Below are 22,749 nucleotides of genomic sequence, written 5' to 3' on the forward strand. Positions count from 1 at the left end.
TGAAAGATATTGGTCAAGCAGACCACAAAAACTAGTGAGTTAAAACAAAAGTTATTGTGACAAACATGAGGTCTCTCTAAAAAAATATTCATTCAAAGCTGTGAGCACAGTGATGAAATAAGACTTTTTTATGTTTAATGAGTCATCTTTATCTAATTAAATAAATAATGCGATTAGACTGACAAAATCTGTATTTTGTGTTCGAACTCTGCCAATTGATTTCCTAGATGTTTTTTTATGAAATACTGAATTTTTCTCATGGTTGTGGCAGATTTTTTTTAAATATTTAAACTGGTTTGGTTGAATAGAATTTCCTTTTTCTCCTGTTAGGCTATTTTTGCAAGCTTCATTGCTTGGCTATTTTCTCAGTTTTGTGTTCTTTAATTACCCAAAATTCCAGTACTTTTTTAGTTTGGATATAGTTCTGTAACTTTTTTTTTTTTTAACTAGTATGTCATATACCTCAAATCGTAAAATTCCTCATGTCCCAATGTCTTATGGCTAGCAATTCAGCATGGTGCGATCAAATGTCCATGTGGTGCTCATAAGCCCCTTTATGCCCTTACCCATACCATTTCCCATCTTTGAGCCATCTGTATACTATAAAAAAGCTCCAAGTCTTTTTAACTTTGTCAAAACAAATTTGATATGGTTCGATGCTTTCTTTCCACTGTCCAATGAATTCCTCACTCACTACCATTCCTTTTTAATATATTTGAACTGGTGGTAGCCTGAGTATTCATTCTGGAGCTACAGTTGTTTTATTAATAGCTATAGCATGCTATTCTTTGAACTTTTGATTATACTCCTCCTGCCTTTCTTTGTTCGATTTTTGTCCTCCAGTAAATTGCATATATAATGAATGACTATGGTAATGTAGGACCATTTTAGGATTTATCACCCAAATTGGCTTTAGTGTTTTGCCATGGGTTCTCTCGTGTATTACCTTTGGTCTTACTCTTAGGTAAACTTCTTTGGAATGCTTTATTTCTTTGTTTCGTAGGATTATAGCTACGTTTTCCTTGGAGGGTTTTATATTTAGACTTTTCCTGGTGAGAAAGAAAGTTTTAAGCACTTAATTTTTTTTATTACAGATCCTTTTAAAATTTAAGGGTTAATTAATGATTTTACAAAGACTTTCAAACTTTTCATGATCTGAATTTAAAATGCCGAAAGATTTTATATTTAATAAAGGGATTTTCTAGCTAAGTTTACTTACACCTTGTTATATTTTCTCACCTTAATAAATATTTAAAATTAATATTAAAATAAGCTATAAAGAACTGGGAGTAACTTGCAACAATGTTCAGAACTTGTAGCAATAATAATTTTTAAGAAATCCAACTTCGGAACTTTTCATGTATTGAAATACACTGTAATATCAAAAAGGCTGCATTAGTTTGTACCCTTGTAAAAAGTTTCGTAAAAATAATTGGTCAGAAAAACGTTGATACTAATCCCGATTTTTCAGACATTTTGTTTTCCTCTAACCCGCATAATTAAGGGTGTAAAAGGTGTCACACGGGGAGATCGGCGATGGAATTAATGCCTGACCGCCTCTACAAAGCCACCCCCCTTCTATCTCAAGCAGAGCGAAACACTGACATCCATCCAACCTTGGGCCTTTGTACGCTCTTAACTACATTACTCGTACCAGTACAATTGAATTGCTTCAACAGATTTGCACCTGTGGAGCCTAGTTATCAGTAGATTCAAGTATTGTTTTGTACATGCAATTCTGGGACATGACAGTGTACTTATCAATTGTACATGTTTATGTGTTCAACAGCCCAAATAACCCATGTTTGATGGCCATGAGAAAAAATGAAATAAATAATATTTTCACAACGGCCAGACGTTTAGCCATCACAAACAAGCAATTCTACAAAAATTTCATGTTTAAATTTGATTTCATTGAGAAAGTACACAGATCATTAAGAATTAGAATATAATTAATAATAGTTACCTAGGGATAGAACTATTCAATTCCTGCATCAAATTCTCTTTACATTAACCAATAAACCACTCTAAATTCGAAGAGGCCCAAAATGCTCCTAACTTTGAAAAATATTCAAAAATATAAATCGCAGAGACTTTTCAAAACTCCCAATAACAGAAAAATAAGTAGAAATGTTTTTTGATAATTTAACTGTAAGTAGCGACAATAACAAATTGGTTAAAACATTAAGTTAAAACATTCACACTGTTGGTACCAAATCCTTGTCTCTGAAATCATGAGTATTGAGCTTGTGCCATAGTTAGAACATTGCATGAAAAATAAAGCACCTGGTTCAAACCTTATTCTTCTATTTCATTCTAATTTTTAGAATGAGGAATGAGGGTTGATAAAATACATTTTGAACAAAGCCTCCAGCAATCAGTGCCTTCAAGATGCCACCCAGCTCGACAACATTCCTTCCTTACAGAGCGTTCCAGAGTAGAGCAGTAAAACTTATTGTAAGCCAGGGCGACCACTCATGTCTTCCTCGTCAGCGCCTTCATAAACTGGCACTCCATACAAGGCCGGGTACCCATCTTTATCAGCAAGCACCAAGGACCCCACACATACACATCATAGATAGCAATGACTTGTGGTTTCACAATCCGATATTCACGACTCGAGACCAGTGTACAAGGCATGTAACAGAGACCGAGTGAGAACCTAGGTAAGAGAGTCAGATAGATGGGACAGTCGTATACAGTGAGATCAGTCACCTGAATCTGGAGTGCAGCCCTGCTTTCAAAGTCTACGACCCAGCCCAACAAAGTTCCTCCCTTGCATGAAGACAATGCTGAGCAATAAACTGATTGTAAGCCAGCCACTTCTCAAACTGTTACATTAATTCAATTAAACTATTTTCCCCTGTACAAAGACAGCTTTACCTCTTTGTGGGAAATGTCCTGGACACAAGAAAAGAGAGACACTGCTGAAATACAGCTAATACCCATGTCTACCTTGCCCATGGCTGCAAAACAGCCACTTCGTCCAAGGTCACTCATCAGCAAGAACCTGAGTGAGAGAATGAGCCAGGTGGAGGGTAAGATACAGTGATCAGTCATCTTAATCCAAAGTGCAAGCCTCAAGCCATCTGCTACAGAGTGATAAAATTAATTGTAAGCCAGGGACACCACTCCTTAAATGGAGCATGGAGTCAATGAAATGCTTTCCCAATATACGACCACACCACACCCATGGCCTATCAGCTAATGCCCAAGTCTACTTCGTCCATGGCTTCATAAACAGCCACTTCATTTACTGTCACATACACAGCCTCATCAGTAAGGACGCAATCAAAGTAGGTGATCCTGGTTGAGTCAGGATTTTAGACTGGCCTCCACATTAGTCAGATACAGTGAGATCAGTCAACCTAATCTGGAGTTCAGACCTCATGATCCATCGCGTCAAATTTTCTCCCCTGCATGACTGCTGAGAAATAAAACTATTTGTAACCCAAGGATCTTAAACTCTGGAACATTTATCCAATTAAACCCATTTTCTTGTATAATACAGTTCTACCCGAGAGAAACAATCCTGCAGCACAAGAGAAGAGAGATCTGTGCCACACAGTCTACAGATCTGTCGATGTACCAGTGAATTCAATATGTTATTTAATCACTTTATAAAATTTTCCGATTCCCTCCTTCTATTCAATATTTCTTTAAATTTTTAAATCATTGTTTATTATTACATCGTAAAGTTGTAGTCATTAAATCATTCTTGTCAAATTGTCTTTTAAAACCACTGGGAAAATTATTTCAATGAAGATCCCTGCAAGAGGGATTTGTCTCAGATGGTCAAATCAAATTGCTTCCTTATCAGGCGTTCAACAACTCTGCCCCAATTAGATTTATGGAGTAATTGTCAATAAAATGAAAATTTGTTTTTGTTACAGTTATGCTGCTTGCTGTGATTTCCTTCAGAACAACAACCTCCTGTCCATTATCAGAGCTCACGAAGCGCAAGATGCTGGGTAAGTGATTATATGAATCAAATAATTCATTACAGAGCTTGTAAACGAAACGAATACAATTCCAATAGGTACCGGATGTATCGAAAAAGCCAAACCACGGGTTTCCCATCATTAATCACAATATTTTCAGCACCCAATTACTTGGATGTATATAATAATAAGGTAAAACTGAAACTTTAAAAAGTTTAATGCTTAAATTGACAAAAATCCCTGTTGCGATAGGCTGCTGTACTAAAATATGAAAACAACGTAATGAATATTCGACAGTTCAATTGCTCTCCTCACCCTTATTGGCTTCCTAATTTCATGGATGTCTTCACATGGTCACTGCCTTTTGTCGGTGAAAAAGGTAAAAATGATTTTTTTTTCTTTTTTTTTTGTGTGTGTACTTATTTACCTATTTTTGGTTTCAGTTACCGAAATGTTAGTAAATGTTCTCAATATTTGCTCAGATGATGAGCTAATGTCAGACGGCGATGATGCCCTTGAAGAAGGTATGTGCATAACCATAAACCCAACTGTAAATTTATTAAATATGTACATCTAAAGATATGTAACAGGTTATATTTTTTTTCAACCTTTGCTCTTGATTTTTATTTTTCGCTGAAAATCTAGAAGTTGTTGAGATCTTAGTCTGAATTTTCTAAGCTTCATGGCATTTGATGGTTCAGATATTACTTCCATCATTTTCTTGTTTTATACATAGTTTTTTTCTCTGGCTTTTTGAGGTTTAAGAATTGTAAAACAGCGTTGCCTAGTCTGGAGGCTAGTTTTTTCTTTTTTTAAATTAAATAATTAAATATAAAACAAGGAAAAAATAGCTCTCCCATGATAACTCTGTTCCATTTTTTAAGTAAAGCACAAATTTTACATTTTGCATGTTTTTTAACGTTTTTTCTTACAATTCCACGAGCACTTTGGTTTATTGTATCTTAATCTTTCTTGGCTCAGCTTTTTGTTGACTGTTGTAAAAGTTTCTCAGTTCTGTATAGCTTTTTTTAGAACGTGGAAGTAAAAATTCATTTAAGATCTCGACTACAAAGGATGGTTTTAAACAAATACATATGTTACATGTCTATACTTTGCATATTGACATTCAATCTTGGTCGCCTTTTTAATATCTCAAAAAAAATTTTTAAAAAAGATTGACTGTCATCATAATTCTTTAAAAATAACTTTACTTTTTACATTAAGTTTTCAGACTTGAAAACAATAGCAGACATTTTATTGTTGTGAGTTGCCAATTTGAAATATTTATTATTTGTTCTATTATCAAAAGGGCAGTACACAACTTTTTTCTTTTATTAAAAAAAGAGCAAACATCAATTTTATTTGTGATAATCACTGATTTTTGTTTTTCTCTGTTCTCTCTTTCTCTCCTTTTCTTCCCGCCCCCTCTAAAAAAAATTGTGTTCACTTCTGGTTCAATTTAAATTTTCCTTTGGATCTAACACAACTCACACCTTTTTGATTTTGCTTCCCACACCTGTCTTTTTTATCTTTCTCCCCCCACAATTTTTTTCTGGTAATGCTGCAACTCAAATACCGGTGGACTGACCGATCTGCTATTCGCTCGATGCTCAGATGGTAAGAATCGAAATTTGCTCATTTTATGTTATACGCCGTAGTTCATTTATTTAAAAAAGAAAAAAACATGAGTTCTATTTACAATGAAGGAAAACATTTTCTCTAGTGTTGACCTGTTAATTTTGGTTTTCCTTTTTTTCTTTTATTTAAGTTTGTGTTGGGAATTATTATTTTTTTGTAGCAGAATGTTTCTCACCCCTTGTTTGAGTAAGAAAATTGTAGAATATTTTTTCTGAAGAACAATTGAATATTTAAAAAACACAACAAAACTCACAACAATTGTTCAAAAAGAAAAAAAACAATCACCATGAACGATTAGAGGGTTTTCAAAATTAAATAGATATCGTAGTGAAAAAGGCTCAAAGACATTTAATTATTTTTTTATTTGAAGTGTCTGCACTTTTGCTTCGCTTTTATAAATATATTTATTTCGGTGGATGTAAGCCCTCACACTCCACACACTTTAAAAATTCATGAATCCTTTAATAAAATTTTTAAAAAAATCTGTGCATTGTTAAAGTTTTTATTTATATAAATTTAATCTTCTGAAGCGTTTAGTATAACGAGTTCTTTAATTGCTCTTGGTGGTTGGTCTTGGCCAATTGAGAGAAACAACTGAATTCCTCGTGTCATTTGTGAGATGTTGTGTCACCGGTGAAGCGAAATTCCAAATTAAAACCCAAAGAATTCAGTTGAAACCTTTTGTGTTTAAGGCTTGCGATATCAAAGAGAAAAGATTTCGTTCAGTTGTAGCTTTTCGCTTACACCAGTTTCTTTGGTACCCCAGAGTCCGAGTTTTCTTGCCTGCATATTTTTAGCTTCCTTTGGAGGTGTAGAATGTGGTGTGTTGGCGTGTGCGTGTGTGCGTCTAGTCGACTTGAATTTTTGGTTCGTTCACTTTTAATTTGCTAACCTTTCAATATTCTTTATAATTTTTCTTCTTTTTTTTGCATTATTATGATTACATTTTGTTTTTCATCCCAGTTTTTTCTTTTATATAGATTGTTTGATTTCAAAAAGTAGTTGCCCTTTTTTCCCTGAATTCTTCTTCTTTTTTTATACGTATACACATACAAGAAGTTTTATTTTATTTTATATTTTTTTGTTAGTTTATTGAATATTTTTAGTTTCATTGATGAACATATTACTTCTCTGCTTGCTGTACACAATTTTTATTTAACTCATATTTTTCTCTTATTTTTTTATAATTTTTTACCTTCTCTGTTTTCTGTTAATACTCTATGTCTTTTAGTCTTGAAAACATACAATTCTGTAATTAGTTTGTATAAAGTTTTACCAAATAATCAATGTACATTGCAGTCTTGCTTTTACAAATTAACAATTTTTTGTTATATTTAACACTTTCTATAACAAAAGTATTTTGTAAATATGATAGTTTTGAGTTTTAAAAGATGAAAAAGAGAAAAAATTATCATCTCAGATGTTTGGAGTAGTTTGAGTTTCACTAGTCTATGAGCTTTATTTCTCGAGAATATAAAAGCGAGATAAAATGTTGATTAAATGTAAGAAATTTGGCTCATAGTCCAAAATCATTCCTCCTAATCCCCTATTCATAAAAACTTGGTTACAATGTCGCGCCAACTTTGAACAGTCTGGTATCTGGACATTGTCACCGAATTTGTTTTATTTCCCATTTTTTATTCGTAGGTAATGAATGTATTTGACGTTCTTTCATCTCTCAGATTTATCCCTACCCGCTCACAATCACTAAACCCTTTGCCAGATTAGAACTTTTACGACGACACTTTCAATTTACGATTCGCCTTGTTAAATATCCCTTGTTTTTCTTTTTTAATCCATTTATTCCCTCCCCTGATCAAACGACTTTGGGCTCAAAGGATATTTCAAACGATTTGAATTGTGTTTTTAAAAATACACTCCCCATTGAAAATATCTCAAAACCCTGTGAATTTTGCACTTTAAGAAAACATCTGGTTTAACGTAAGTCAAAAAGGCTCAGAAGTTCAAAATAAATGATTTTATTTGTCTTAAGAAGTATTGTCCTCCTCTGGCTTTAATGACTGCTTTCATTGCTTTTTAACCTTCTCATAAAAAGAATTTGTCAAAAAAAAAATCCTTGGTTATGTTGTCCCCCGCTTTTAAAAGCCGGCCACACAAAATACCCAGAAATTCATGTTGTCTTATGTTACCGAGCATTATCAAGTATAAGGAAGATTCAGAGCCTAAGAAAGGCATAAAAGCAATTCTTCTTGCAGGATCATCTCCAGATATCTTAAGCCCTGTGAATTGGTATAATTCAGTATACCAAGCCAGTAAAGACTCCAAATGTCACTGTTCCATGTGCAGAATTGTCTACTGTTCTCCAGGTTTTCTCCAGACCCTTTCACAACCACTGGACTATTAAGGCCCGCTCTTGTCTCAGTGAGTAGTGCCCATTAATCTGGTTAACGAGATACCCAAACAAAGATTGACATCACATAGGCAATGAAAACAACCCATTAATTGCACTATAAACACTGCTAAACCTACTTGCATTGGAAATATTTATACAATGCGAAGCTAGGACAAGCTCATTTAACCTCTAGAAACAATTAAATTGGATGGAAACTAAACAATGAGCACACAACTACAATTAATCAAATGGGGACTGACTACTTGATACAAAACAAGCCTCCATAGACAACAAATTAAAACAAGATTCTTGAGGAAATGAAATACAATGATATGGTATACCAACATGGTTCCAAAACACATCAAGGAACCAGATCAGGCGTTTTCTATACAAGCACAAAATATGAGTCTTCTAACTCATTAAAGAAGAACACCTCGGTCTTTCAAGCGGAAATACCATACTAACAGCACTTGTACCTTATAAAATCTGAAAAAGCGTTACACTGACAACAACCATAAATTCAGATATCCAAGCCAGCTATTAAAGCACTAGTGTATAAAAAAAACACATCAGATATAATCAGGGAATACACCCAAAATCTCCAAAACCTAGGGAAACAACAACCTGACAATATCTTGGGTACAGGAAACAAAGGAATTTTGGGTATCAAAAAGGTAGACACACTGTCCAGAAGAGGTTCTGCAAGACCATATAGGCCTTTACCTATTCTTGGGATAACAAAAACATTTCATCAAAGATAAAAGTAAAGAAAAAAAATGAGAAGAGGATAAATTTTAGGGCTGCTAGAGACAGTAAACTTATACGAAAACAACCACCACCGAGGCTGACAAACTCACTGCTATATATATATACAACATTTACATATTCAATGATGACCCCATTTGTAGATTATGTAACGAGGAGGAAGAAACTATCACTCGAAGTCATAACTTTATACAAAGAAAAGTGCCTAGTGCTTCTTAAGAGAAGGAATGAGTCTAACGCACCGAGCCAAGGAACAAGGAAAGTGTAAGCCAAAAGGCTGCAATGCTTGGGGGACATAAAACTCACACTTTCTAGTATCCATCATCATCAGTGAATAGGACTTTTTTCTATTCTTCTAGTTCATTGATGTTCCTTTGAAAATCTTTAGTTCTCTACCGTATACGTTAGTGAGGTTTTTCAAAGATCTTGTTGATCTGAGCTTGGACTTGATGGTTGATGTCCCCCGAATACCAATGAAGCTATTGAATTACGCTTCCGGATTGCTTGCAATGTAATAAAACTCATATATGAGATTGTAATTCTGGGAATCCCTAAATTCGGTCGCCTGGAATAACTCCCAGTCTGTACCTTTTTCATAGAGAGTGATGATAATAATTCATCACAGCTTAAACGACATGATGCAAACAAAATTAACAAAATAAATAAAAGAAAGAAAGAAATTTCCCACCTTGGGCAAACAAAAGGTAAAAACTGGCTGAAATGAACCAAGAAATTTTTGATCCTTCTTTTATTTATTTATTTATTCAGTAAACAAGGATCAATAATGGCCTGATGAATTCCCATTGTCTTTCATGGAACAAGTAATATTACGATAAATATATACAAAATGTGGGTTAAGGACAAAAACTAAAATATTGGTGTTGCGATATTTCTAACAGGGAGTGTATAATGAAAATAATCAACATGTAAAAAATATCACACATTAACTCATGCAATAACATTGGTAGTCATCATGATAATCCTTATCTTTTTAATCTGGTCAACAAAAAAAAAAAACTGGCGATCCCTTGAGCTCATTATCAATGTTTGAAATGTACATGTATTCTTAATTCTTCAAATTTGACACCAAATTTCGTGAAAGTCCTTTATCTATGTTTTGAGACTGTATTAACAATGTTTTTGCATCCGAATTTTTAAAAGTTAATAATAATTCTTTCACAAAAGGGAGAAAAAGAGAATCGACAGTAATAATTTGTTTAAAAGTCTCAAAATGAAAAATAGAATGTTTCACTTTTATTTTTTCACACTCAATCTGACGTGTGTAGATATATTTACGTATTTATATACCTACACATGACCGTTCCCCTTATCGTATCACCACCCTCTCGTCAACCTTTGTCTTTCTGTATAAACCTTTTTATTATTGTTATTTTTATTTTTAAATTACTTCTCAGATTATCTTTAAATTTAAAAAAAAATTATTTGTGTTTCTTATCTTTGGAATTAGCACAAAAGTATACATGCACTTTTACCCTTGTATCTTTCTTTCTCTTTTTTCTATTGCCATGCATTGGCCATTCCGGTCTGCTCCAGCCAAAGTTATTATTAAACAAAAGAATGGTAAGTTTGATATTCCACCTCTTTTATTTAAAAAAAAAATTATTAAAACAAAAGAAAAAAGAAAAACATTAAAAATTAAAATAAAGACAAAAGAATTTTTTAGTTTGATTTTAATTTTTGTTTTCTTGTTTTTGATTTTTTTTTTTATAATCAATGAATGAGTTTTTTACATTTTAATTGTTAAAATATAGTAAATATTATTTTTTAATCAATTAAATTTTTTTTACATTCGTTATAATTTAACTCATTTTATTTTATTTTATTTTTTTAATTACTAGTTGAGTTTATATTAAACAAGTTTTCGTTCATGCTTCTTTTTCCTTATAACATTTTTTTTATTTTTTCGAAGTTTATTAACTTCTGATTTATTTCTGTTTATTCCTTAGTTTTCATAAATTCAAATCCCTAACAAACAATAGACAACGTCTAAGAATAAGGTATTCACATTCTTTAAACAAAGTAAGTAAACTTGAAGCAATCCCATTTCGTTTAGAAAAATAAACCAAACCCTACATTTTTTTATTTGTATTTATTTTATTTTATTTTTTTTTTAACTTGGAAAGCCAAACAGCTAAAACAAAAACACTACTTCGATCTGGACAGTTAAGATTTTTTTGCAAAAACAGTGAGTGGCTTAACCCTCAAGACCACATGACCATCCGTGAGTGGCATACGAGGTATTTCATTGCTAGTTATGGCATATAACCTGTTGTTCATCAAGCTTCTTCTACCATTTCTTGTAAGTTTGTAAAAGTATGCGCTCAGTGGCCCAGGATGAATTCAAAACATCAAATTTTAATTGTAATTCCTGTCATTACGTGGACAAGAGGTCAAACCACTTTACCTTAGGTCAAAACACCTTCACATCTTGTAAATTATAGTCCTACTCACAGATTTTTGTTTCTTCGGATTTTAACATTAAACGCTCATCAGGTTGAAGGAGTTACAAACACATCTCTCGACATGAATTTCAAGAGTGAAGAATTCATGGCCAACTCAATGTTCCAATAAAAAATTGGTTTTTAATGCCACTCAATTGTGAACGTTTTTCGCCTAATTCAAAATTGAATGGCACGAAAAATCAGCTTCACATTGGAGCGTCGTGTTGGTGATGGATTTGCTTAAAAATTCAAATCAAGAGAAGTGCTTGTAACTCCTTCAACCTGATGATTAATGTTTAATGCTTAAAATCTGGATGTTTGTAAACAACAAATCTATAAGTAGAACCATCATTTACAAAAAGTGAATCTACATACTCACCCCACATTCATCATACATCTTTTTTCATATTATTCTCACAAAAAAAAAAGTTATGCTATCCTGGGATTTGAACCACCCAGAACGGCTAGCATATCATATATGAGTCCAAAACTTTAACAACTCTGTCACTGTGGTCCCTAAAGGGATTAGAAATAAAAGAGGTTGCCCCAAAGCCTTCTGCACCTCAACCTGAGCAGATATATTGTACTATTAATCATCCTCGATAACCTAGCCAGTGGCTTCTTAGTGTAGGATCCTGCTTGCAGCTTTTCCTCTCCTAGTTGCAAGAATCTGCACCTGCACAGGAAAAAATATAAAACATGTTCTGCTGTCTCATATTCTTCCTGGCAGTATCTGCACAGTATTTCTTCTGTCTGTACTCCTATCCGGCCGACACATGTGCCATGTCAGGAGCTCAAAGGGAATTTTCTCTAAATATCACAAAAATATTAAAGTTGATTAATATTTTTTTCTTGGTTAATACATTTACAAAGCTTGTTTCTTTTGACAAGAAAACGTCAAGCCCTTGTATAAATCATGCCAAATTGGCTACGAAATTGCCTAAAAGTTCAGAGTTGATGGAAAAATAAGGTCCTTTCCTTGCACACCACATTGGCCTATATAAAGCTCTTTGTTGAGCTTACAACTTTTTACCAGACCCCAAAAATTTGTTAAGGGTTTTTCAAGGCTTTTTCTCTCATATGAATAGAAATGCCTGTACTTTTGCACCAACATAGTACATGTGAGCAATACAGGAAAAATTAGCCACACTATTTTGGCCGTTGGAATTTTTTAATTTTTCTTTGAGTACTTATAAGAAAACTTACAAGCTTTAAATCCAATATCAGAATGTTTAAAAGCCCAAAATATCACAAATAAGTAAAAGATTTTCCTTTAGTTTTTGTTTTTTATTTTCTTTTTTCTCTTATTTTCAATTTTGATTGAATTCTTGTTTGATTTTAAAAAAAAAATACTAGTTCAAAAGATAAAGCCTATTTTTCTTGTCTCTTTTTCTATCTCTTTATCTTCTTTTTCTATATTTCCTCTTTTTATACATCTACCAAAGAGTAGTTTCTTTCTTTTTTTCTATTATTACCAAACGATAAAAGCTTAACGTTATAGAAAGTAAGCTAGTAATATTCACATTTATAATGCTTTAAAAACACATTAGATCTAAAATATTCTCATTTCTTTAATTTTTAAACACAAATTTGCATTCAGATTGAGTAGTTTATTTTATTTTTGTGACCAAAAGCATTATTTTTCTTTTTAGAATATTTCAACCATAAAGACTGATTCTGCACCCTCGGGCAAAACTGGATAAGTCAAATTTTGGTGCATTGAAATTTAAGTGCTTATTCCAAAATGTCTTTAGGTTTGATAGATTTAGTATAATTAAGTGGAGGAGGAAAGTTTTTTAAACAACTTTCTACTTGTCTATATATAAACTCAAATAACTCATATAATTAAATAAAATGATAGAAAATTGAATAAAAATAGAATTCAAATAGATTTGAAGATTAAAGGTATTCGTGAACCAAGCGCTGGTACAATAATTGACAAAATTTGTATAGAAGCTAAATAAAAGTCAGTGTGTAAGTACCAAAAAGTTAAGATAATACTAAATAAATTTAAAAACCTATTGACAAGGAAAACACATTGAATCTGATGATATGTGAAACAGTTAATACAAAAATTGAATTTGTACCAAAGGTTCTTTAAAATTGAAATCTTGAAAACTTATGTTTTTTTACTTATCTAGTTTTGCTTCGACAGTGCAGGAATTTCTTTATCATTTATTTAGTTTTACTTTTAATTTTCAGAAAATATCGCTAAGTTTTTGTTTAGACAATTTCATTTAATCATTTTTGTATTAGTTAGTCGCCCTTCCGTTCTTTCCATTCAAACGAACCCTCCCCCGCCCTACATACTTGAATATTTTCTAAGTTATTTTCAAGCAAGCAAAAAACTGACTCTTTTTGAGTTTTTTCCATCTTATTTTTCATTATTTTTGTTTTTGTTCTTTTGTTTATTTCTGTTTATTTTCCGTGACCCTGTCCCTCTTTGAATTTTACGTATGATTTGCCTTATATATGATTTGCGATTGCATGGAGTGTTGTGTATTTTAAAAGTAAATTAAAAATTTTATTATCATTTAATTTTAATTATTTTTTTAAAAATTCTTTTTAACATACTTTTTTTTCAATTTTGTTTGTTTTGCATTAGTGTGTATATGCAAAATTTTTATTTTACTTGATTTGTTTTGTTTTTACATAATAATAAACATTTTATTTTGAGTGTTGGCTAATATAGTTGTATACACTGTAGATTAGTGCACCTAATTAGATATAGGCTCTTTTTATTATTGTATTTCCTATTTGTAAAACAACTAATATAACATTAACAATGATTTTAACTAACTTGTAATGGTAAGTAGGAGTTAGACACTCCTGTGTTTGTTGAATTAAAAATATATCAACAATTAATTTGGTAGTTTAAAGATTATATTAATAATTTTCTTTTACAGGTGATTCATCACAGATTAAATACAATTTTTTAGGAACATATACTTGTTATTGTCACAAAGAAAATAACAAAATACTTATTTTGTAAAAGCAGTGAAAGTGGGTTAGGTTGATAATCATAGTGCTTTTCTCCATATTTTCATCTTTAAAAAGAGATTTTTCCACCAAATCAACAAAAATAAGGCCTGAAACCGATTATTTAGGAAAGTAAATTAAGAATAACAGAAAAAGTGGACATTTTACCAACATGTTTTAGTTCATTCGCAAAAACTTAAGAATTTTTTTATTCCTTCTGGCAGCTTATATGAAAGATAATCCAATGAATCTATCCAAAAACAGGTCTGTGGGGGAATATTTTGTTGATTATAGCTGACAAAAGGCTAAAAACGCTACCACTTCCACCAAAATTCTACCTCATTCAAGAATATTGATAAATTTCTAGCTTGTTGAAACAAAACCTGGCAGTTTCTTCTTTAAAAAAAGTTTCTCCACAAATCCACACAAAAACGAGATTTGAAAATTATTATTTAGGTTAATAAATTGAAATAATTAGGAAGAAATGGACATTTTACGGATTCATACACGAAAATTTGTCAGTTTTTTTCCCCCCTTCTGACAGATTTTGCCCATTCAGCTTATATGAAAGTTAATGAATCTATACAAAAACAGGTCTGCGGGGAAATATTTTGGCAATTAATAGCTAACTGGAGGCTAAAAAGCATCTTCTTCCCCCAAAATTTTAGTTCATGGAATATATCGATAAAATTCTTGTATATTGAAGCAAAGCTGGCCTTTTCAGCTTCAAAAAAAAAGATGTTTTACCAAATCCAAACAAAAACAAGGCCCCAAACAGTTTATTAGGAGAATAATTCAAGAAGTACAGGGAAAAAGTGGACATTCCATCAATACAATTTAGTTTGTTCACAAAAACTTACAGTAGCCTAACTGGCCTCCTTCAAGTTGGCCCTTTTTGGCCTGATATGTAGATAATTTAAAGTATCTGGAAAAAATTTGAGGGGATTATTTTTGAGGCAATTCAGAGCTAAGAAAAAGCTACAACAGGCCGTACTCAACAAATGTTAATCCTTTAAGGTCAATATGAATAACAATCAAACCTATTAAAGATATGTCTGCCAAAAGATTATTTTAAGCAATTGACAGTTTAGAAAAGAAAAAAACTAAATTTTAGTTCATTCTAGAAAGTCCGGAAATGTTTTATTTCTTCAAACAGAGTTTATCCTTTTCTATCTAAAAGAAACAATCCAAATATGTTATAATCCAGTAATCCAGTTTAATTAACTCCTTACAACATCATTGGTGGATACTACACTTTTCTCGGTATTCTTGTACAGAGATAATGTCTCGGTGACCTTTTTTTCCATATGTATATTTTTCTGATAAGGAGGTTCACAAGGGTTAGCCAAGAATGGCCATTTTGTTATTTTTTTGTATACTTAAATTTATTTTCACAATTATCAACTTCACCCACTTTTCACTGTAACCAAAAATTTAAATTTAACAAATCCATTCCTCTTTGTATTTAATCTGCAATTTAATTATATTTATTTATAAAGTATAGTATAAGGATTATAACATTCGTAATCTTTTTTTCTCTTGTTTATTGAGGATTTAAAAACAAAATCGAGCACAAAGATTTCTATTTTGCTTGATAATCACTAGTATTATCGCATGTGCCTTGCAGACTTTCTTTTTCCATTTAGTTTTATTTCGATTATCGTTTACATAATGAATCAAGACAAAAAGATTTCTACACGTTTTGCATTATTTCCTGCTCTAAAAAGGATTTTTTGTCTTGTTTTGTTTTTAAATGAAATAAAGTGCAGACAATTGTCATAAAGTGTAGAAAATCTGCATTTTATATTAATACAGAATCTCTTGCCTTGGGAAAATCACTATTATCCTTTATAGTTGACTGGCGTTTCTTTTTAAAAGCACTTTTTTTTTTACATTTGGAGCAAGTTGTAAATGATACACAAGAAGGTCAGGCAGAATGTTGTAATTTTTAAATAAATTTATTAATTTAAAAATAAATGGTACACAGTACATCAAAAAAATCATTAGGAATGTAGAAGCAGCAAAAGACTAAAATGGCTGTCGAAGCTTTTATTTAATTTATTTTAATAGCATTAAATCAATTTAATTTACTCTGAAAAACTAAAGATAATTTATGAAAATTTTTACAACAGTATACATTCCCAAAAGTTGGATAAGGAAACAAATTTTTCTGATTGACCCTAAAAAAAATTACCATACAAATATCAATGGAGTTTAGTTCTTCTATTCACACTTTTCAGTGCGCACATTTCTGTTTATATTGCTAGCCAAATTTCTAGTATTTACACTTGTTTCAGTTGATCCACAAATTTTTATTGACTTATCTTTTTTTTTATGTTTTAGTCAAATGAAATGAAATAAAATAAGTTTTATACTTTTGTCAACTTTTATTTTCCTTTAAACTGGTAAATAGTGAATTTCTCAGGGCTTGATTTTAATTCGTATAAAGTGTTCATTAACAATAAAACATTTCCTTAAGTTTTGTCGTTTTATTCTTGGATACTTATATTTGCAATAGCACCTGTGATGAAACGAGAAAAATCAAGAAAACCTGGCAAACATTGCATGGTATCTGTAATCTTTTTCTTTACAAAAGATATACACTCCTCGTCAAAAATCGCAACAACCTGAATTTTTATTTTAAAGAATATCTGATTTTATACAAAGCAAAAAGGCTCAGAAGTACAAAATAATATAAGAAATATTTCCCCTATGGTTTTTATGAGTGTTTACATCCTTGTTAGCATACTCTTAAAACATTTGAGTAGATAATCTTAGCCTTTAGCATTTCAAGGGTTGTAGGGGGTTGATATCATGGCAAAACTTATCTTTTGAAATTTTCTCAAATCTTTTCAATTGGGTTAAAGTTCTTACTGACCATGCAAAGTTTTGGGATAGCTGTAGTTTTTAGATTCTCAGAAACACATGTTGGTTCGGGGCTGAGCTTTATCATGTTTAAACATTGTCTATAAAAGGATTATCTCTACATTTTTTCCTGATCAATTAAAAACCCAACTTTGCTCGCACTTCAGGTCCAATTATGTACTATAATGATTTACGAGGGCCCAGCAGTGTTGGTTGGTATGCTCAATGGGCAGATTCGTCGACTGAAAAGCTTCATTTCTGTTCATGAAGGCTAAGGATAGCAAGCACCTCAATTTTTTTTTTTTTTTATTATTATTATTATTATTATTATTATTATTATTGGCCTTATGATCTTGCATATTAGCCATAGTACGAATTCTTGTGTGTTCAAATTGGGGGTTATCGGGAAAAAAGGGCCAGAGGCGACAGTGGGAATCGAACCCACGACCGCGGCGTGAGAGTCTCTCATGCTAACCACTCGGCTACCGCGGTCCCCCAAAATTGTTAAAGAAAGGATGAGTGGCATGCTCAGGAGTTAATCATGAGATCCCACTTGTGCACCATTACACCCCCATTAGTATACCAAGCTGCTTGAAAGAAATGTTTCTTAGTTCTGTGAAGGATTCCCTTAACCCCCTTTCTTGCCTTGAGATCAGTCATTCACGTGATCGTGCCTCCATATTATTTTTAGTGATTTTCCAGCCACAAGGTCTCCCAAGTTGGTGTGACACCAGCCAAGAAAAAAAATACCTTCAATGGCAGTCAACCAGGCAACTTAGATAAGAAAAAAGAGGTTAAGCTACGTTCTATCTAAACCCAGAATTATCCTCTACGGTTTTCTGTAGTCAAAAGGTTTTTCACATGCCATCTTTGACTTTCAGTTTTCTTCTAATAGTTGGCCCTGAGTATGTAAATAAAATTTTTATCATTGGTTGTCTACGGGATTGGTGCCACGAGGATGAAGCAAAGTGTACTTCCCGTTAAAGGACAATATGCTCTCTTAGCCACCTACTGCACTTGTCTGGCTTCACGAATTTTCCCCTGACTTTCATGTAAATAAGCAAATTTGTAAGCTGCAGGCCAACGTTGCCCACGTTCTTCTAAAGCTGTAAATTTGGTTATAATACCAATATGGGATAGGTGATTCTGGACTCCCAGAATTTGCTCCTTGTACAAAATTTTTAATCATCCTTGAAACTGACAAATAATGAATGTCAAGGTGATTAGAATTTTAAAACAACTCATTATGACATAATAGAAAATAGAAAGAAATTGCTACATGGGCTAACAAAATGTAAAACAGACTGAAGCAAATATCGAAATGAACCAAGATCACTGATCTTTTGTTGTTGGTGAAGAGTGATTAGTAATGATATGATTAATGCCCAATTTCTCCTATGGAAGAAATAATTCAAAACATGGGTTAAGGTCAAAAATATAAAAAATATCGGGTTTTATAGATGTTGCGATATTTTTGACAGGGGGGGTACATCTTATCACTTGTTGAAAATATTAGTGTTCAGATTTTTTTTTATCTCTCTCGATGCTTAGATTTTTGCAAAATATAAAAATTTGTTTAAAAAAATATTAGACAGTCAAAATTATAATTTTAAAAAAACTATCACTGATTTTCCTAGTTTTAAAAATAGAGGTATTTTAAAACTATTTTCTTCTATATCTCATAGTTTATATAGTACTTGTAAAAAATAACAGAAACTTCTAGTTTTTGTTTTCTTTTTGGTTTTGGTTTTTGTTTTCATTATTGTGCACATTTCCCTCAATTTTTTGTAAAAAAAGTTTTTGTGTTTGTTTTTCTTTTCATTTTGATTTGCGTGGACCACTTGATGGGCTGATCAACCTATCAATCTACTCAAATATTGGAAATTGTTCGGTGAGTGCAACAATTGACCGTACTGTTAATTTTAATTTGTAATTTATGTTGATGTATTCTGTTTGACATGTTCAATGAAGAGAATATACAAATTATTTATCCATAACGACTGAAAAACTGCTTCATTTTATGTTTTAATGTTTATTTTAAATGTTAATTTCTTACTCAACCGGTTCTTGAAAAATTTTAATTTATTCATTTTTAAAGAGCAGTTTTATACTAAATTTAAGTTTAAAATTAAGCCATTTCACTTAGCCTGAGTCCCATTTTTAATGAGTTTCATCTGCTATCCTTTTTTTTTTTTTCTGCATGCATTGAATTTTGCCATTTTAAAAAGTTCATTTTGAGCATGTATTTTCAAATGAAAAATAAATATTTGATTTTTTATTCTTGGTATGCGAATGGCAATTCATTTGCTTGGCTAACAATAAAAAACAAAAAACTGTATATATTTTTTTCCCCTTCTATCGCCTCTTCTATATGTCACATGTAAAAAAAACCAGTGTAGTTAGTAGTAAATATTTAGAATGTATAGTTTAAATTTGGTTTCATTACCTAGTTGAAATAGCAAGTTTAATTTGAACTCGTTTCATTTCTAGGTACAGCAGCAAACTTGCGTAAGGAAGTTATACGTAACAAGATAAGAGCAATTGGAAAGATGGCAAGAGTATTCTCTGTATTGAGGTATCAAATTATTCTATATAAATTTTTTTTTATATACTTTAAAAGTCACTAAATAAATAAAATCCAATGACTATGTAATATTATGTTTTTTATGTAAGGTCTTAGTTGAGACGAAAAAGCTAGTGTCACGAGCGGGATTCGAACCCACGACCTTCGGCTAATATGCCACTGCTCTAACCTCTTGAGCTATCGTGATTTCGATCCACTCGGACACTAACTTCCCATATCAACCTACAAACTTCCAAATTTTCCCACTTTTTGCCATTTTTTCAATGGCACTGGGTTCGAATTCCGTTCGTGACACTAACTTTTTCATCTCAACCAAGACCTTACATAAAAGAATAATTAATTATAATTAACATGTTCAATTAGACCGCTAAACATAAATAGATTAATATGTTATGTATTATGTTTTTTAATGGCTGAAAATGTTGTTTTTAAGTATTTTCATAGTTAGGCTAAATATGAGGATGAAAAGTTCAACCTCTAAAACAAGTAATTAATTTGGCAATAAAAGAGTGACCCAAGCCAAATAGGAAAGCCTGGCAAATGATCTTATCTCTCTCTGGCCAAACTCATGTTTGCTATGGCACTTTGCACTCTGGCAACTTATTGACCAAGTATTGACCACTTTTTCACTTACAAACTCTCTAGATCTTGGTATCGTCTTGAAGAAGAAAGCAAATTTAGTTGATACTGCCAAGCTTTCGACATATTTTAAGGTCATCATCAGGACAAAACAATCTTAATGTCCACAGATGGGCTAAACAAACTTAAATATGTTCTGTAGATATATTTTAAGGTTGTTTTGCTTTGATAATGACCTTAAAATAGGTTGAAAGCTTGGCAAGTAGCAACTAAATTTGCTTTCTTCTTCAAGACCATACCATCATCCAGAGTGTTCATAAATTTGGTAGAGCGAAAGTACAGAATGGTCTGTTTTATTTTGTCAACCATGTATAATTTTATGGAATGAACAAACCCACATCTGAAGATAGTTAATAAATAAATTAATAAATTAGTTGTTGCAGCTGCCTTCTTGTAATATTTAGTTAATTTAAACAGACAAATCTACCTGAGACACCATAATACAATTGTAATTATAACAGTTGTAACACTTTACGTTATACCAACTTCCACTCAAGTCAAACACCTAGAACTATACCTAGACAGCAGACATGGAATCCCCACACAAGACTTAAAAGACAACAACTTAACTGACGATTAGGACAACTACGAAGACTCTTGGTAATATGCGGAGTGGAATTGTGGGGTTCTGCCGAGACATCCAACATCCAGCAATCCAATCCTTCCAGTCAAAAGTCCTCAGTCAGACAAATCGTCAAAGCTCCATACTATACCATTAACCTCAGTATCCACAACGACCTCATCATGCCTTTTGTCAAGATCCATTCCCTATTCAAAACACGTTTCCCACAAACCTCTCGATTCAAACTAACCCTACTGGTTGAGCGCTCTCTACACATTACCACCCGAGAACCTGTCACCTTAATCGATGATGGCCTCGAGACTTTCTGCAACACTGGCATTAGTGTTAGCGCTATGACCATGTGAAAAGAAACATTGTAAACCATTAATAAAGAAACCATTTGTAATATATATAAATCTGTATAGGTTACAAAAAAATTATGTTATGTACTTTTTCAAGAATAATAAATGTTATTGTTGTCGTTTAAATAGAGAAGAGAGCGAGAGTGTACTTCAGCTTAAGGGCCTAACTCCAACAGGATCGTTGCCACTTGGAGCCCTCTCTGGTGGAAAGACATCCTTGAAGAATGGTAAATTTGTTACAGTTTTATTTAAATCGACCGGTTTGTTAACTTCAATTTATTTTCCAGCTCTCCAAGGATTCTCTCCAAACCACAAGATCACATCATTTGCCGAGGCAAAAGGTTTGGATGCTATTAATGAGAGGATGCCTCCACGAAAGGACGCGCCACCAACACCGGTATCTGAAGGCGAAAAGCAGCCTGTAACACCCACGCAGCCCAACACCACTCCACACCCGGCTCCAACAAATGCATGAGCTAAAAGTATTTTTTTTTTTTTTTTTTAAGTTTTAAAAGTACTTTTTGAGTGGGACTTAAAAACTTGTCTTTCAGGATCTCATGATGCCAATGTGTGAAAATGGACGGGTCTCTTTTAAAAAAACCCTTCCTTTATAAGAATCCTTGCCCTAAAGGATATGAGTTGTGCTCTGCCAGCGGTCATCATTAAAAAAAAATTTAAAAAAATTATATATAATAAAAAATAAAAATTACAAAAAAATTATGTATTTAAGAAAGAAAGTCATTTATCATTTTTCTTCACTGAATCTTTCATCTTTGACTTTGCTTAAACTTTCTACTGAAATTATAAATAATACTTTTTAAGAATCAATCAACTAAAATACCATCTAATCAAAAATTATATTTTATACGAGGAAGGAATTTTTTACTCGGAAATAAAATAAATTTGTTTGGACTCACACTTTTTCTCACTGGAGAACATTCAGACTTCACAGCTGGTGAATTTAGATAAATTGAAATTTTAAAAAAATTTAAATTAAAAAAAGTGTTGGGTCCAATTTGATTTTTCGAAGTGCCTCCGAGCAGGTCAACTTATCGGTTCAGCAGGCTGAGACCGGTTTGGGAGGCCTGAGCCCGAGCAAGACAAACAATATTCGACCACTTCTTAATTCCTGCCTCTCGCACTCAAATCTCGGCTAGATCTGACGGATTTGTTTCTCTTAGATAATTTTAGCGTTCATTTCCCCATTTCACCACCACAGTCCTGTTCCCGACCAAAACCGAGCTCTAGTCATACGACTTTTTCGCCTTAAAAATAAATGAAGTTAAAAAATAATTTTAAATAAATAAATATATTTAAATCAAAAGAAACAAGTGTTGTTTTTACATCATTTTTATCGCTTGCACGTAGATTTTTGTGGTTTATAAATTTTAAAAAAAAATATTTGTTTTTAATCATATTTTTTTGTAAATATTTATATATTATATATATAATAAAAATAAACATTGTTAAAACAGAGAATATTAATACAAATTTTTGTACATATATTTAAATGTGTCAAATAAAAGACAAAACTGTTTAGTACTAATTTTTAAAATATTTAAAATTCCAGTTTTGTTCCTTTTATATATTTATATTTTT

At 32.1% G+C, this 22,749-nt stretch overlaps 1 protein-coding gene across 1 annotated transcript in view; it reads left to right on the top strand.

Annotated features, from left to right (window-relative positions):
• Positions 1-22,474, top strand: part of LOC106674096 (serine/threonine-protein phosphatase 2B catalytic subunit 3-like) — a gene marked incomplete at its 5' end in the record, with an annotated part of 85,443 nt that extends 62,969 nt beyond the window's left edge. Inside the window, 9 exons of the mRNA XM_024229006.1 lie at positions 3,894-3,971; positions 4,040-4,133; positions 4,194-4,320; positions 4,385-4,465; positions 5,556-5,558; positions 19,494-19,578; positions 21,280-21,377; positions 21,438-21,632; positions 21,702-22,474. Of these exons, the coding sequence (XP_024084774.1) occupies positions 3,894-3,971; positions 4,040-4,133; positions 4,194-4,320; positions 4,385-4,465; positions 5,556-5,558; positions 19,494-19,578; positions 21,280-21,377; positions 21,438-21,625 (754 nt within the window). The remainder of the gene's footprint in view (positions 1-3,893; positions 3,972-4,039; positions 4,134-4,193; positions 4,321-4,384; positions 4,466-5,555; positions 5,559-19,493; positions 19,579-21,279; positions 21,378-21,437; positions 21,633-21,701) is intronic.
• Between the last annotated feature and the right edge of the window lie 275 nt (positions 22,475-22,749).

The sequence above is a fragment of the Cimex lectularius genome, unplaced genomic scaffold (genome assembly GCF_000648675.2).
Source record: "Cimex lectularius strain Harlan isolate CLEC.00 unplaced genomic scaffold, Clec_2.1 scaffold231, whole genome shotgun sequence".
In the NCBI taxonomy this organism is placed as follows: domain Eukaryota; kingdom Metazoa; phylum Arthropoda; class Insecta; order Hemiptera; family Cimicidae; genus Cimex; species Cimex lectularius.